The sequence below is a fragment of the Entelurus aequoreus genome, linkage group LG10 (assembly GCF_033978785.1).
Source record: "Entelurus aequoreus isolate RoL-2023_Sb linkage group LG10, RoL_Eaeq_v1.1, whole genome shotgun sequence".
Classification (NCBI taxonomy): domain Eukaryota; kingdom Metazoa; phylum Chordata; class Actinopteri; order Syngnathiformes; family Syngnathidae; genus Entelurus; species Entelurus aequoreus.
Window position 1 is genome coordinate 81,326,651 of NC_084740.1, and position 15,378 is coordinate 81,342,028.

General features: G+C 36.3%; 1 protein-coding gene across 2 annotated transcripts in view; it reads left to right on the plus strand.

Moving 5' to 3' along the window:
* Positions 1-14,806, plus strand: part of LOC133658131 (short stature homeobox protein-like) — a 32,483-nt gene extending 17,677 nt beyond the window's left edge. For both annotated transcript variants that reach the window (XM_062059776.1, XM_062059777.1), the window contains exons 5-6: positions 14,145-14,357; positions 14,714-14,806. In XM_062059776.1, the coding sequence (XP_061915760.1) occupies positions 14,145-14,357; positions 14,714-14,806 (306 nt within the window). The remainder of the gene's footprint in view (positions 1-14,144; positions 14,358-14,713) is intronic.
* Positions 14,807-15,378: the final 572 nt, after the last annotated feature.

The following is a 15,378-nucleotide window of genomic DNA, read 5'->3' on the forward strand; positions in this document are numbered from 1 at the left end:
CGAAATACATACTGTATGTGTACAGCTCCACTAATGGACATTGGAGTGTTACTTTCAAAGGCAAAATTAAAGTATTGCTAGAAACATCCTTTTAAATGGGACTTTATTGTATTATATGTATAGTACATGTTCCAAAAAGAAAAAAAGCATAAAACACCAGCAGAATTAGAGATATTACAAGTCAAAGTGATGAAGCTTAGTGTTACGCTCATGACTTGGTGTAACTAAACATTACCCTAGAGCAGGGGTCACCAACCTTTTTGAAACCAAGAGCTACTTCTTGGGTACTGATTAATGCGAAGGGCTACCAGTTTGATACACACTTCAATAAATTGCCAGAAATAGCCAATTTTGCTTAATTTACCTTTAACTCTATGTTATTATGAATAATTAATGATATTTACACTTAATTGAACGGTTTAAAAGAGGAGAGAACACGAAAAAAATGACAATTGAATTTTGAAACATAGTTTATCTTCAATTTCGACTCTTTAAAATTCAAAATTCAACCGAAAAAAAGAAGAGAAAAACTAGCTAATTCGAATCTTTTTGAAAAAATTAAAAAAATAATTTATGGAACATCATTAGTCATTTTTCCTGATTAAGATTAATTTTAAAATTTTGATGACATGTTTTAAATAGGTTAAAATCCAATCTACACTTTGTTAGAATATATAACAAATTGGACCAAGCTATATTTCTAACAAAGACAAATCATTATTTCTTCTAGATTTTCCAGAACAAAAATTTTAAAAGAAATTCAAAAGACTTTGAAATAAGATTTAAATTTGATTCTACAGATTTTCTAGATTTGCCAGAATAATTTTTTACAATTTTAATCATAATAAGTTTGAAGAAATATTTCACAAATATTCTTCGTCGAAAAAACAGAAGCTAAAATGAAGAATTAAATTAAAATGTATTTATTATTCTTTACAATAAAAAAATAAATTTACTTGAACATTGATTTAAATTGTCAGGAAAGAAGAGGAAGGAATTTAAAAGGTAAAAAGGTATATGTGTTTAAAAATCCTAAAATCATTTTTAAGGTTGTATTTTTTCTCTAAAATTGTCTTTCTGAAAGTTATAAGAAGCAAAGTAAAAAAATGAATGAATTTATTTAAACAAGTGAAGACCAAGTCTTTAAAATATTTTCTTGGATTTTCAAATTCTATTTGAGTTTTGTCTCTCTTGGAATTAAAAATGTCGGGCAAAGCGAGACCAGCTTGCTAGTAAATAAATACAATTTAAAAAATAGAGGCAGCTCACTGGTAAGTGCTGCTATTTGAGCTATTTTTAGAACAGGCCAGCGGGCTACTCATCTGGTCCTTACGGGCACCAAGTTGGTGAACCCTGCCCTAGAAGATGAAGGCAATTGCATTTTATTGATATTTGAAATGTATTCAATGTTTATAAATGAATATTTAAATATACTAAATGTAAAAAAAGGGAATAAATATTCAAAATAAGATCATTAAATGAAATCTAGTTTGGTTACGCCATCATGAGCGCAACACAAGGTTGTAAAAGTTTCAACTACAATTCTAAATAAGATGTCAAAAGCAAACTGAAATCAAATACACACAGCTTAAAGATTGATCAATACCTATTTAAATTTAGTCATACATAAATATGATTTATCAAAATATAAAAGAAATACACCCGAACAGAACGCTCATGATGGTTACACCAAAAAGTAACGCTATGAATCGCGTTTTTCCAAGTTTTTGGGGCATTTTTATGCTATTTCCAAGCATCTCCTTTTTTATTATCGTTGATTTTAAATGGTCAAACTAATGAAAAAAAAAAAGTCATATTTATAAAAATGTCATTATTGGCTTTATTTAAACAAATAATCTTGGTGTATATTAAACATATGTTTATTATTGCATGTTTGTCCTTAAATAAAATAGTGAACATACTAGCCAACTTGTCTTTTAATAGTAAGTAAACAAACAAAGGCTCCTAATTAGTTTGCTGACATATGCAGTAACATATTGTGTCATTTATACACCTATTATTTTGTCAACAATATGAGGGAAAAACTGTAAAAATTGATTATTAATCTACTTGTTCATTTACTGTTAATATCTGCTTACTTTCTCCTTCAACATGTTCTATCTACACTTCTGTTCAAATGTAATAATCACTTATTCTTCTCTTCTTTGATACTTTACATTAGTTTTGGATGATACCACAAATTTAGGTATCGATCCGATACCAAGTAGTTACAGGATCATACATTGGTCATATTCAAAGTCCTCATGTGTCCAGGGATGTATTTCCTGACTTTATAAACATAATATACATTTTGTTGTCATGCCAAAAAATATCGATGTAATCATAGTAGTATCAACTGGATACGCTCTTGTACTTAGTATCAATACAGTGGACGTCGGTGTAGATCCACCAATGGCGTTTATTTACGTTGTGACGCCGGTGAGCTACGGTGTGTAGTGAAGATATTATATTTTAAAGCATTTATCGGCCGATAATATCGGCAGTCCGATATTATCGGACATCTCTAGTTGTGATTAGGGATGTCCGATAATGGCTTTTTGCCGATATCCGATATGCCGATATTGTCCAACTCTTTAATTACCGATACCGATATCAACCGATATATACAGTCGTGGAATTAACACATTATTATGCCTAATTTGGACAACCAGGTATGGTGAAGATAAGGTACTTTTTAAAAAAAATGAGCACTTTTGCTAGATATATATTTTTTTACTAATGTTTTGGTGATGTGTTTATGGCCGACAATAAAGAGTTTTGCTCAGTAGAGTGATGGATGGAATTCATGTCCTCAAAGCGTCCCGACGGACGTTACAATATTTGAACAATGACGACGAAATCTGTTTTCTCTGTCGTGTCCGTGTGTCGGAAATTGTTACGCGCTTATTTTTTTATTTGATTTTGTGCGTGGCATAGATTTGCCGTGTGCAGAGGACGCTTGAGCAGTGCGCAATTGCACAGGCGCGCACCTTAGAGGGAACGTTGGTGAGGACTTTTATGTTGGAACGGCTTATGTGTTGGGAATGATCTGTTCCAGGGTCAAGCTGTGGCCAGCAGACAACTTGTATTCACTATACCGGTGTTTTTCAACCACTGTGCCGCGGCACACTAGTGTGCTGTGAGATACAGTCTGGTGTGCCGTGGGAGATTATCTAATTTCACATATTTGGGTCGAAAACATTTTTTTGCAAACCAGTAATTATAGTCTGCAAATGATGTGTTGTTGTTGTTGAGAGTGGGTGCTGTCTAGAGGTCGGCAGAGTAACCGTGTAATACTCTTCCATATCAGTAGGTGGCAGCTGGTAGCTAATTGCTTTGGAAATACAGGTAAAAAGGTGTCTTATGCTTAAACCGAAAAATAAACAAAAGGTGAGTGCCCTTAAGAAAAGGCATTGAAGCTTGAACAAAACTAAAACTGAACTGGCTACAAAGTAAACAAAAACAGAATGCTGGACGACAGCAAAGACTTACTGTGGAGCAAAGACGGCGTCCACAAAGTACACCCGAACACGACATGACAATCAACAATGTCCCCACAAAGAAGGATAAAAACAACTGAAATATTCTTGTTTGCTAAAACAAAGTAGATGCGGGAAATATCGCTCAAAGGAAGACATGAAACTGCTACAGGAAAATACCAAAAAAAAGAGAAAAAGCCACCAAAATAGGAGCGCAAGACAAGAAGTAAAACACAACACACAGGAAAACAGCAAAAAAGTCCAAATAAGTCAGGGTGTGATGTGACAGGTGGTGACAGTACACCTACTTTGAGACAAGAGCTATATTGATGCATGCTTGGTTATGCTTTTAAGCCCACTGGCCTGTTCTAAAAATAGCTCAAATAGCAGCACTTACCAGTGAGCTGCCTCTATTTTTTAAATTGTATTTATTTACTAGCAAGCTGGTCTCACTTTGCTCGACATTTTTAATTCTAAGAGAGACAAAACTCAAATAGAATTTGAAAATCCAAGAAAATATTTTAAAGACTTGGTCTTCACTCGTTTAAATAAATTCATTAATTTTTTTACTTTGCTTCTTATAACTTTCAGAAAGACAATTTTAGAGAACAAAAACAACCTTAAAAATGATTTTAGGATTTTTAAACACATATACCTTTTTACCTTTTAAATTCCTTCCTCTTCTTTACTGTAGATTTAAATCAATGTTCAAGTAAATTAATTTTTTTTATTGTAAAGAATAATAAATACATTTTAATTTAATTCTTCATTTTAGCTTCTGTTTTTTCGACGAAGAATATTTGTGAAATATTTCTTCAAACTTATTATGATTAAAATTCAAAAAAATTATTCTGGCCAATCTACAAAATCTGTAGAATCAAATTTAAATCTTATTTCAAAGTCTTTTGAATTTCTTTTAAAAAATTTTGTTCTGGAAAATCTAGAAGAAATAATGATTTGTCCAATTTGTTATATATTCTAACAAAGTGTAGATTGGATTTTAACCTATTTAAAACATGTCATCAAAATTCTAAAATTAATCTTAATCAGGAAAAATGACTAATGATGTTCCATAAATTCTTTTTTTAATTTTTTCAAAAAGATTCGAATTAGCTAGTTTTTCTCTTCTTTTTTTCGGTTGAATTTTGAATTTTAAAGAGTCGAAATTTAAGATAAACTATGTTTCAAAATGTAATTGTCATTTTTTTCGTGTTTTCTCCTCTTTTAAACTGTTCAATTAAGTGTAAATATCATTAATTATTAATAATAACATAGAGTTAAAGGTAAATTGAGCAAATTGGCTATTTCTGGCCATTTATTTAAGTGTGTATCAAACTGGTAGCCCTTCGCATTAATCAGTACCCAAGAAGTAGCTCTTGGTTTCAAAAATGTTGGTGCAGCCCTAATATATATATATATATATATATATATATATATATATATATATATATATATATATATATATATATATATATATATATATATATATATATATATATATATATATATATATATATATATACTGTATATATATATATACAGATACATGTATAAATATATACAAAAAAAAATAAAAATAAATAAAAAATAAATAAATAAATAAATAAAAAAAATAAAAAAAAATTAAAAAATCTCCTGAGGATTGAGGAAAACCCCTCATGAAACAGGCCTGTAGAGATGAAATAGTCTTGTGATTTTTTCCCACACATACGTATTACGCTCTACCACGGTATCGAGCACTATTTTTTGGATAATCTAATTAAGACATATATATATATATATATATATATATATATATATATATATATATATATATATATATATATATATATATATATATATATATATATATATATATATGTATATAAAAAGCAAAATATGATCCGACGTTTTTTCAAAATATTTTTTTTGCAGTATGTTCTGTTTTCTATGGTTATCATCACACTTCAGTTGTTTTACTATGATGGCCTCACACACACACACGCACACACACACACACACACACACACACACACACACACACACACACACACACACACACACACACACACACACACACACACACACACACACACACACACACACACACACACACACACACACACACACACGAAACCCTCAATAAATAAAGATTTGGACGTCCATGTTTTTGATGAATAGTTTCAACACATTTTCTGGTGGTTTCACAGTAACTCATGTTGTACTGAGCAGCCAGGACAGAACATGTATTTTTCCTGTGGTAATGGCTTGTGGTTCTATGGTTATCATCACCTATCACTGCTTCACTTCTGTCACAAGCAGGACTCCAGAGGGAAAAGTGAAACAAGTCATCTTGCATGTTTTTGTGTGACTTCTGAGGAATATATATATATATTTTTGGTCAGTTTAAGGTCGCATGTTAAGTTTTCTATGGTTATCATCACACTTTTTTCTGTTGTACGAAGGTGAGTGACTGCAAAACAATGCATGTTTTTGCGTGACTTTTGAGGAATAGTCTTAGCCGCTTTTGGGTCATTTTTCTTCCTGGAATAATGCAACTTATAACCGTGTTGTACTGAGCAGCCAGGACAGAACGTGTTATGTCGCCATGTTGTGATCATTTGACGTTCTACGGTTATCCTCACTGCTATCAGCACAATGTAACGTTTGAAGATTGATTTTTTTGGGGGGGGGATATGTATTTGTGATAGGGTTGTACGGTATACCACTATTAGTATAGTACCGCGATACTAATGGATCATATTCCGTACTATACCGCCTCTGAAAAGTCCGCCACATTATTATGCCTAATTTGGACAACCAGGTATGGTGAAGATAAGGTACTTTTTAAAAAAATGAATCAAATAAAATAAGATAAATAAATTAAAAACATTTTCTTGAATAAAAAAGAAAGTAAAACAATATAAAAACAGTTACATAGAAACTAGTAATTAATGAATAGAGATGTCCGATAATATCGGTCTGCCGATATAATCGGCCGATAAATGCGTTAAAATGTAATATCGGAAACTTCTAAATCACTAATCCTCGCCTCCATGGCGACAAATAAAGTACGTTTCTTACAAGTATCATTATCACTGGAGGACGAGGAATAGCTAAACATGCTTCACTACACACCGTAGCTCACCGGCGTCAAACTGTAAACAAACGCCATGGGTGGATCTACACCTGACATCCACTGTAATTATACCAAGTACAGTAGCGTATCTAGTCAATACTACTATGATTATGTCGATATTTTTTTATCATCACAACTAGAGATGTCCGATAATATCGGACTGCCGATAAATGCGTTAAAATGTAATATCGGAAATTATCGGTATCATTTTTTTTTTTATCAGTATCGTTTTTTTTTTTTTTTATTAAATCCACATAGAAAACACAAGATACACTTACAATTAGTGCACCAAGCCAAAAAACCTCCCTCCCCCATTTACACTCATTCACACAAAAGGGTTGTTTCTTTCTGTTATTAATATTCTGCTTCCTACATTATATATCAATATATATCAATACAGTCTGCAAGGGATACAGTCCGTAAGCACACATGATTGTGCGTGCTGCTGCTCCACTAATAGTACTAACCTTTAACACTTAATTTTACAAATTTTCATTAATTAATTAATTAATGTAACTATTTTTATATTGTTTTACTTTCTTTTTTATTCAAGAATTTTTTTTAAATTTATTTATCTTATTTTTATTTGATTCATTTTTTTAAAAAAGTACCTTATCTTCACCACACCTGGTTGTCCAAATCAGGCATAATAATGTGTTAATTCCACGACTGTATATATTGGTTGATATCGGTATCGGTAATTAAAGAGTTGGACAATATCGGCATATCGGATATCGGCAAAAAGCCATTATCGGACATCCCTACTGTTAAAGGTTAGTACTATTAGTGGAGCAGCAGCACGCACAATCATGTGTGCTTACGGACTGTATCCCTTGCAGACTGTATTGATATATATTGATATATAATGTAGGAAGCAGAATATTAATAACAGAAAGAAACAACCCTTTTGTGTGAATGAGTGTAAATGGGGGAGGGAGGTTTTTTGGCTTGGTGCACTAATTGTAAGTGTATCTTGTGTTTTTTATGTGGATTTAATAAAAAAAAAACAAAAAAAACCCAAAAAAAACGATACTGATAATAAAAAAACGATACCGATAATTTCCGATATGACATTTTAACGCATTTATCTCTACAAACATGTCATTTCATAGTTTTCATATTACGGCTGTCATTACGTTTGTTTGGCCTTGTGTCGCTAGGCAACGCTAACTCAGAACATCGTCCAACTTCACTTTCATTTGCATCTTTTCACACACACACACACACACACACACACACACACACACACACACACACACACACACACACACACACACACACACACACACACACACACACACACACACACACACACACACACACACACACACACACACACACACACACGCACACACACAGAAAAAGGCATGTAGTGAAGTTTTCTTTGCTGGTATTTGGCCTGGAAAAGCCGAGCAGCAAATACTTCCTCGCTTGTTCATGCTTTTTGAGCCACATGAGGAATGGCAAGCGGCTCGGCTCGTCTTCTTTCTGCTCCTCTGAAGTCAGCGCACGCTTAATTTTCACCTCCCGCTTTTTACAAAAATAATTGGCCAGAATGTGAAAATTGATACGGCTTCTCTCTCGCTTTCTTTCGCCGCCGCGTTTGACTCAGGAATATGTCTGGATAAATATTTATAACTCCAAATACCAGCAGTGCAAAATGGTTTATGTATGCAATGGAATACATGGTCAGGATAACAAGGTTCCAAAAGGGCATAAGCGCCTCCGACTGAATTGAACAAAAGTGTTGCCTGAGAAGACTTGGATTGGGCAACACGACATTGAGGGTGAGACTTAGCAGCTTGGGGGAGGTAACGTTTAATGGCGTCACAATCAAAGTCCCTTTCTAATCGGGATTGTACGCCTTTTAGTGGGGATCAAAAGCTGAGCCGGCAATTTTCCGGCTTTAGGGGTAGTAGCCCTTTTTTAACTCCTGTAAAAGTTACACTCTTACAACCGTTAGGAAAAGATAACAAAGCTGAATTTACCAGTTTTGGGGATAGTCGCCCTTTTTTACCGTCTGTAAAAGTCAGGAAAAAATGTTCAGCTTCTGGGGGGAGTAGCAATTTTCTAACTTCCTTGCTAGAAAATTCGGACTTTTACAGTAAGTTACAAAGTCTCGTCTTTATCATCCCACCTTGAATGGTGAAAAATCATTGCTTACAGGAAGCTAGAAAATTGCTACTCCCCCCAGAAGCTGAACATTTCTTGCAGTAAACTGTATTGTCCCGACAAAAATCCTGACTTTTACAGACGGTAAAAAAGGGCGACTATCCCCAAAACTGGAAAATTCAGTTTTATTATCTTTTCCTAACGGTTGTAAGAGTCTAACTTTTACAGACAGTTAAAAAGGGACATCCCAAAAACTGGAAAATCGACAGGTCAGATTTTTTATCGCCCAGAAAAGGTGAAAAATCCCGACTTTTACAGGAGTTAAAAAAGGGCTACTATCCCCAAAGCCGGAAAATTGCCGGGTCAACTTTATTATTCCACCTTAATGATGAAAATTCCTGACTTACAGGAAGTTAGCAAAGTGCTACTACCAGAAGCCAGAACATTTTGCAGTCCTTTTAAAAGTTGGAAATTCTAACTTTTACAGACAGTTAAAAAGGGACATCCCAAAAACTGGAAAAAATGTTATCGCCCAGAAAAGGTGAAAAATCCCGACTTTTACAGGAAGTTAGAAAAAGACTACTTCACCCTTAGCCGGAAAATTGTCAGCTCAACTTTTTTATCCCACCTTAAATGATAAAAAATCATTGCTTACAGAAAGTTAGCAAAGTGCTACTATCCCCTTAGCTGGAAAATTTGGGGGTCAACTTCATTATCCTCTCCTCAAGATAGAACATCTTTGGGGGAAAAAAGCCCAGGAAAATTTGGTAAAGGCTAGAAAATTCTGACTTTTACAGTAAGTTACAAAGTCTCGTCTTTATTATCCCACCTTAAATGGTGAAAAATCATTGCTTACAGGAAGTTAGAAAATTGCTACTCCCCCCAGAAGCTGAACATTTTTTGCAGTAAACTGTATTGTCCTGACAAAAATCCTGACTTTTACAGACGGTAAAAAAGGGCGACTATCCCCAAAACTGGAAAATTCAGCTTTGTTATCTTTTCCTAACGGTTGTAAGAGTCTAACTTTTACAGGGGTTAAAAAGGGACATCCCAAAAACTGGAAAATCGACGGGTCAGATTTTTTATCGCCCAGAAAAGGTGAAAAATCCCGACTTTGACAGGAAGTTAGAAAAAAACTACTTCACCCTTAGCCGGAAAATTGTCAGCTCAACTTTATTATCCCACCTTAAATGATAAAAAAATGTGGACTTACAAGAAGTTGAAAAAATTGTACTACCTCAAAAGCCGGAAAATTTGGCAACCCCTAAAATATGGAAAATCCTGACTTTTACAGACAGTTAAAAAAGGCTTCTATCCCCAAAGCCAGAAAATTGCCGGGTCAACCTTATTATCCCACCTTAAATGATGAAAAATTGTGACTTACAGGAAGTTAAAACATTGTTACTACCTCAAAAGCTGGAAAATTTGGTAGTCAACTTTATTGTCCCCCTAGAAGATGGAAAAGTCTGACTTTGACAGACAGCTACAACATGGCCATCATTTTATCATCTCCCCTTAAAGGTTTGGAAAATTCTGACTTTTACAAGTTATAAAAAAATTGGAAAATGGTCAGGTCAACTTTATTATTCCACCTTAATGATGAAAACTCCTGACTTACAGGAAGTTAGCAAAGTGCTACTACCAGAAGCCAGAACATTTTGCAGTCCTTTTAAAAGTTGGAATTCCTAACTTTTACAGACTGTTAAAAAGGGACATCCCAAAAACTGGAAAATCGACGGGTCAGATTTTTTATCGGCCAGAAAAGGTGAAAAGTCCCGACTTTTACAGGAAGTTAGAAAAAGACTACTTCACCCTTAGCCGGAAAATTGTCAGCTCAACTTTATTATCCCACCTTAGATGATAAAAAAATCATTGCTTACGGAAAGTTAGCAAAGTGCTACTATCCCCTTAGCTGGGAAATTTGGGGGTCAACTTTATTATCCTTAATCAGGATTTTTGTCAGGACAATACAGTTTACTGCAAAAAATGTTCAGCTTCTGGGGGGAGTAGCAATTTTCTAACTTCCTGTAAGCAATGATTTTTCACCATTTAAGGTGGGATACTAAAGACGAGATGGCAATTTTCCCACTTTGTAACCTACTGTAAAAGTCTGAATTTTCTAGCTGTTACCAAATTTTCCCGGCCTTTTTTTCCCCCAAAGATGTTCTATCTTGAGGGGAGGATAATGAAGTTGACCCCCAAATTTTCCAGCTAAGGGGATGGTAGCACTTTGCTAACTTTCTGTAAGCAATGATTTTTTATCATCTAAGGTGGGATAATAAAGTTGAGCTGACAATTTTCCGGCTAAGGGTGAAGTAGTCTTTTTCTAACTTCCTGTAAAAGTCAGGACTTTTCACCTTTTCTGGGCGATAAAAAATCTGACCCGTCGATTTTCCAGTTTTTGGGATGTCCCTTTTTAACAGTCTGTAAAAGTCAAGCTATTGCAACTTTTAGAAGGGGACAATAAAGTTGACTGCAAAATGTTCTGGCTTCTGGTGGTAGAACTTTGCTAACTTCTTGTAAGTCAGGATTTTTCATCATTTAAGTGGGGATAATAAACCTGACCTGGCAATTTTCTGGCTTTAAAAGTCAGGTTGTTCTATCTTTTAGGGCGGAAAATAAAGTTGACTGCCAAATTTTCCAGCGTTTCTAACTTCTTGCATGTCAGGATTTTTCATCATTTAAGTGGGGATAATAAACCTGACCTGGCAATATTCTGGCTTTAAAAGTTGGGATTTTGCAACTTTTAGGGGTCGCGTAATAAACCTGACCTGGCAATGTTCTGGCTTTAAAAGTCAGGTTGTTTAATCTTTTAGGGGGGAAAATAAAAATGACTGTCAAATTATCCAGCGTTTCTAACTTCTTGTAAGTCAGGATTTTTCATCATTTATGTGGGGATGATAAACTTGACCTGGCAATTTTCTGGCTTTAAAAGTCAGGTTGTTCCATCTTTTAGGGCGGAAAATAAAGTTGACTGCCAAATTTTCCAGCGTTTCTAACTTCTTGTATGTCAGGATTTTTCATCATTTAAGTGGGGATAATAAACCTGACCTGGCAATTTTCTGGCTTTAAAAGTTGGGATTTTGCAACTTTTAGAGGGAGCGTAATAAACCTGACCTGGCAATGTTCTGGCTTTAAAAGTCAGGTTGTTTAATCTTTTAGGGGGGAAAATAAAAATGACTGTCAAATTATCCAGCGTTTCTAACTTCTTGTAAGTCAGGATTTTTTATCATTTAAGGGGGGATAATAAACTTGACCTGGCAATTTTCTGGCTTTAAAAGTCAGGTTGTTCCATCTTTTAGGGCGGAAAATAAAGTTGACTACCAAATTTTCCAGCGTTTGTAACTTCTTGTAAGTCAGGATTTTTCATCTTTTAAGTAGGGATAATAAACCTGACCTGGCAATTTTCTGGCTTTGGGGGTATTGTAGCCCTTTTCAAAAGACTTCATGCCTTTTTTGCAAGTTGCTGTTCTGTACAAACAACCTAATGTTGGGACTAAGTTGAGCCAAAAATGTTCTGTCTTCGGGGTTAGTAGCTTTCCCTTTCACACAGCCAATAAAAGTAGTTTAGGGTGACAAAGTTGAGATGTCAATTCTCGGCCTTTCCCTTTCACAATGCTGGCAAAAACTGGCTTTTATATTGTTATTAACTTCCTGTAAGCAATGATTTTTCACCATTTAAGGTGGGATACTAAAGACGTGCTGGCAATTTTCCAACTTTGTAACTTACTGTAAAAGTCAGAATTTTCTATCCTTTACCAAATTTTCCCGGCCTTTTTTTCCCCAAAGATGTTCTATCTTGAGGGGAGGATAATGAAGTTGACCCCCACATTTTTTCCAGCTAAGGGGATAGTAGCACTTTGCTAACTTTCTGTAAGCAATGATTTTTTTTATCATCTAAGGTGGGATAATAAAGACGAGCTGGCAATTTTCCGACTTTGTAACTTACTGTAAAAGTCAGAATTTTCGATTGTGTTCATAATTCTGCTGGTGTCCTGTGTGAAAGGCACAAAAACTATTGTGTTCATAATTCTGCAGGTGTTCTGTGTGAAATGCACAAAAACTATTGTGTTCATAATTCTGCTGGTGTTCTGTGTGAAAGGCACAAAAACAATTGTGTTCATAATTCTGCTGGTGTTCTGTGTGAAAGGCACAAAAAAACTATTGTGCTCATAATTCTGCAGGTGTTCTGTGTGAAAGGCACAAAAAAACGATTGTGTTCACAATTCTGCTGGTGTTCTGTGTGAAAGGCACAAAAACTATTGTGTTCGTAATTCTGCTGGTGTTCTGTGTGAAAGGCACAAAAAAACTATTGTGTTCATAATTCTGCTGGTGTTCTGTGTTAATGGCACAAAAACAATTGTGTTCATAATTCTGCTGGTGTTCTGTGTGAAAGGCACAAAAAAACGATTGTGTTCATAATTCTGCTGGTGTTCTGTGTGAACGGCACAAAAACAATTGTGTTCATAATTCTGCTGGTGTTCTGTGTGAAAGGCACAAAAAAACGATTGTGTTCATAATTCTGCTGGTGTTCTGTGTGAAAGGCACAAAAACGATTGTGTTCATAATTCTGCTGGTGTTCTGTGTTAATGGCACACAAAAACTATTGTGTTCATAATTCTGCTGGTGTTCTGTGTGAAAGGCACAAAAACTATTGTGTTCATAATTCTGCTGGTGTTCTGTGTGAAAGGCACAAAAACTATTGTGTTCATAATTCTGCTGGTGTTCTGTGTGAAAGGCACAAAAAAAATTGTGTTCATAATTCTGCTGGTGTTCTGTGTGAAAGGCACAAAAACTATTGTGTTCATAATTCTGCTGGTGTTCTGTGTGAAAGGCACAAAAAAACTATTGTGTTCATAATTCTGCTGGTGTTCTGTGTTAATGGCACAAAAAAACTATTGTGTTCATAATTCTGCTGGTGTTCTGTGTGAAAGGCACAAAAAAACTATTGTGTTCATAATTCTGCTGGTGTTCTGTGTGAAAGGCACAAAAAAAATTGTGTTCATAATTCTGCTGGTGTTCTGTGTGAAAGGCACAAAAAAAATTGTGTTCATAATTCTGCTGGTGTTCTGTGTTAATGGCACAAAAAAACTATTGTGTTCATAATTCTGCTGGTGTTCTGTGTGAAAGGCACAAAAAAACTATTGTGTTCATAATTCTGCAGGTGTTCTGTGTGAAAGGCACAAAAACTATTGTGTTCATAATTCTGCTGGTGTTCTGTGTGAAAGGCACAAAAAAACGATTGTGTTCATAATTCTGCAGGTGTTCTGTGTGAAATGCACAAAAACTATTGTGTTCGTAATTCTGCTGGTGTTCTGTGTGAAAGGCACAAAAAAACGATTGTGTTCGTAATTCTGCTGGTGTTCTGTGTGAAAGGCACAAAAAGCAACACTCGGCTAAAACTGGCTTTTTTTGTTTTGTTTTTGTCCCTCCAGGTCCAGGCGCAGCTCCAGCTGGACGGCGTCGCCCACTCCCACCCGCACCTGCACCCGCACCTGGCCGCCCACGCCCCCTACCTGATGTTCCCGCCCCCTCCCTTCGGACTACCAATCGCCTCGCTGGCCGACTCGGCCTCGGCGGCGGCGGCGGTGGCGGCGGCGGCCAAGAGCAACAGCAAGAACTCCAGCATCGCCGACCTGCGACTCAAGGCAAGGAAACACGCCGAGGCTCTGGGACTCTGACCCCCGAGCCGGGGGGCGCCCAACACCCCACCCTACCACCTCCACCACCACCACCACCCTCCTCCTCCTCCTCCTCCTCGCCCGATAATGGCCTCTCACACAAGCCTGTGACCCTCACAGCTAAAACTAAACACTGAGACGAGCACAGAGAGAAGGGGGGCGTATGTTTTTTGGAGGAAGACATTTAAAAAAAAAAAAAAAAAAAAAGGGGGTCAGGGGAGGTTAAATTGTCACAAAAAGAGCAGCTGCCAAAACAAACCACTTTTCCAGCGGAGCGCTAATGAAATACCAATGAAGTCACCTTCTACTTTTCGCCCCAACAGGCAGGACTTCTGCGGGGCCAGTGGCTCAGTCCACTCCAGGCACAGATCACACAGACCCGGGGACCGTACAAACACATGTGGATGTCCGTCTGAGGGCCCGCCACGGGGGTTAGGGGGGGACGGGAGGGGAGGAGGGGGGGGGGGGGGGGGGACACACGCCTTTGACGCCCACCCCTCGTTGCCTCTCTGTTGGCTGTAACAAACTTCAAGAAGCGGCCATGTTTGTTTGCAAGCGTGCACGGAGGCCCTCCAGCTCGTCTCCTCCCGAGGACTTTGGCGGGACAGAAGCGACAACCTCCATGACGACCCCCCCCCCCCCCCCCCCCCGTCACACCACCACCACCACCCCCCACACCCCCTTCTCAGACCTTCTCCCTTTTCCGTTGGCTAAAGAAGTGAAGACAGCCTTTGCACTTCAGGGTGTTTACAAGAAGCAAGATGCTACTTTATTATTACATTTTTTTTTTTTTTTTTAAAAAAGGTACTAATAATAAAGCGGAGTGACATTTGATATCAGCCAAAAAAAGAAGAAGAAGAAAAAAAAAGGATAAAGGGTATAACCGATTTTGTTTCAGTATTTGGGAAAAGAACCATGAAGACGTCAGTCCAACTGAAATGCAAAGTGTGCAGTTTAAGTGCAATACTGTAAATAGTCAGGCAAAAAA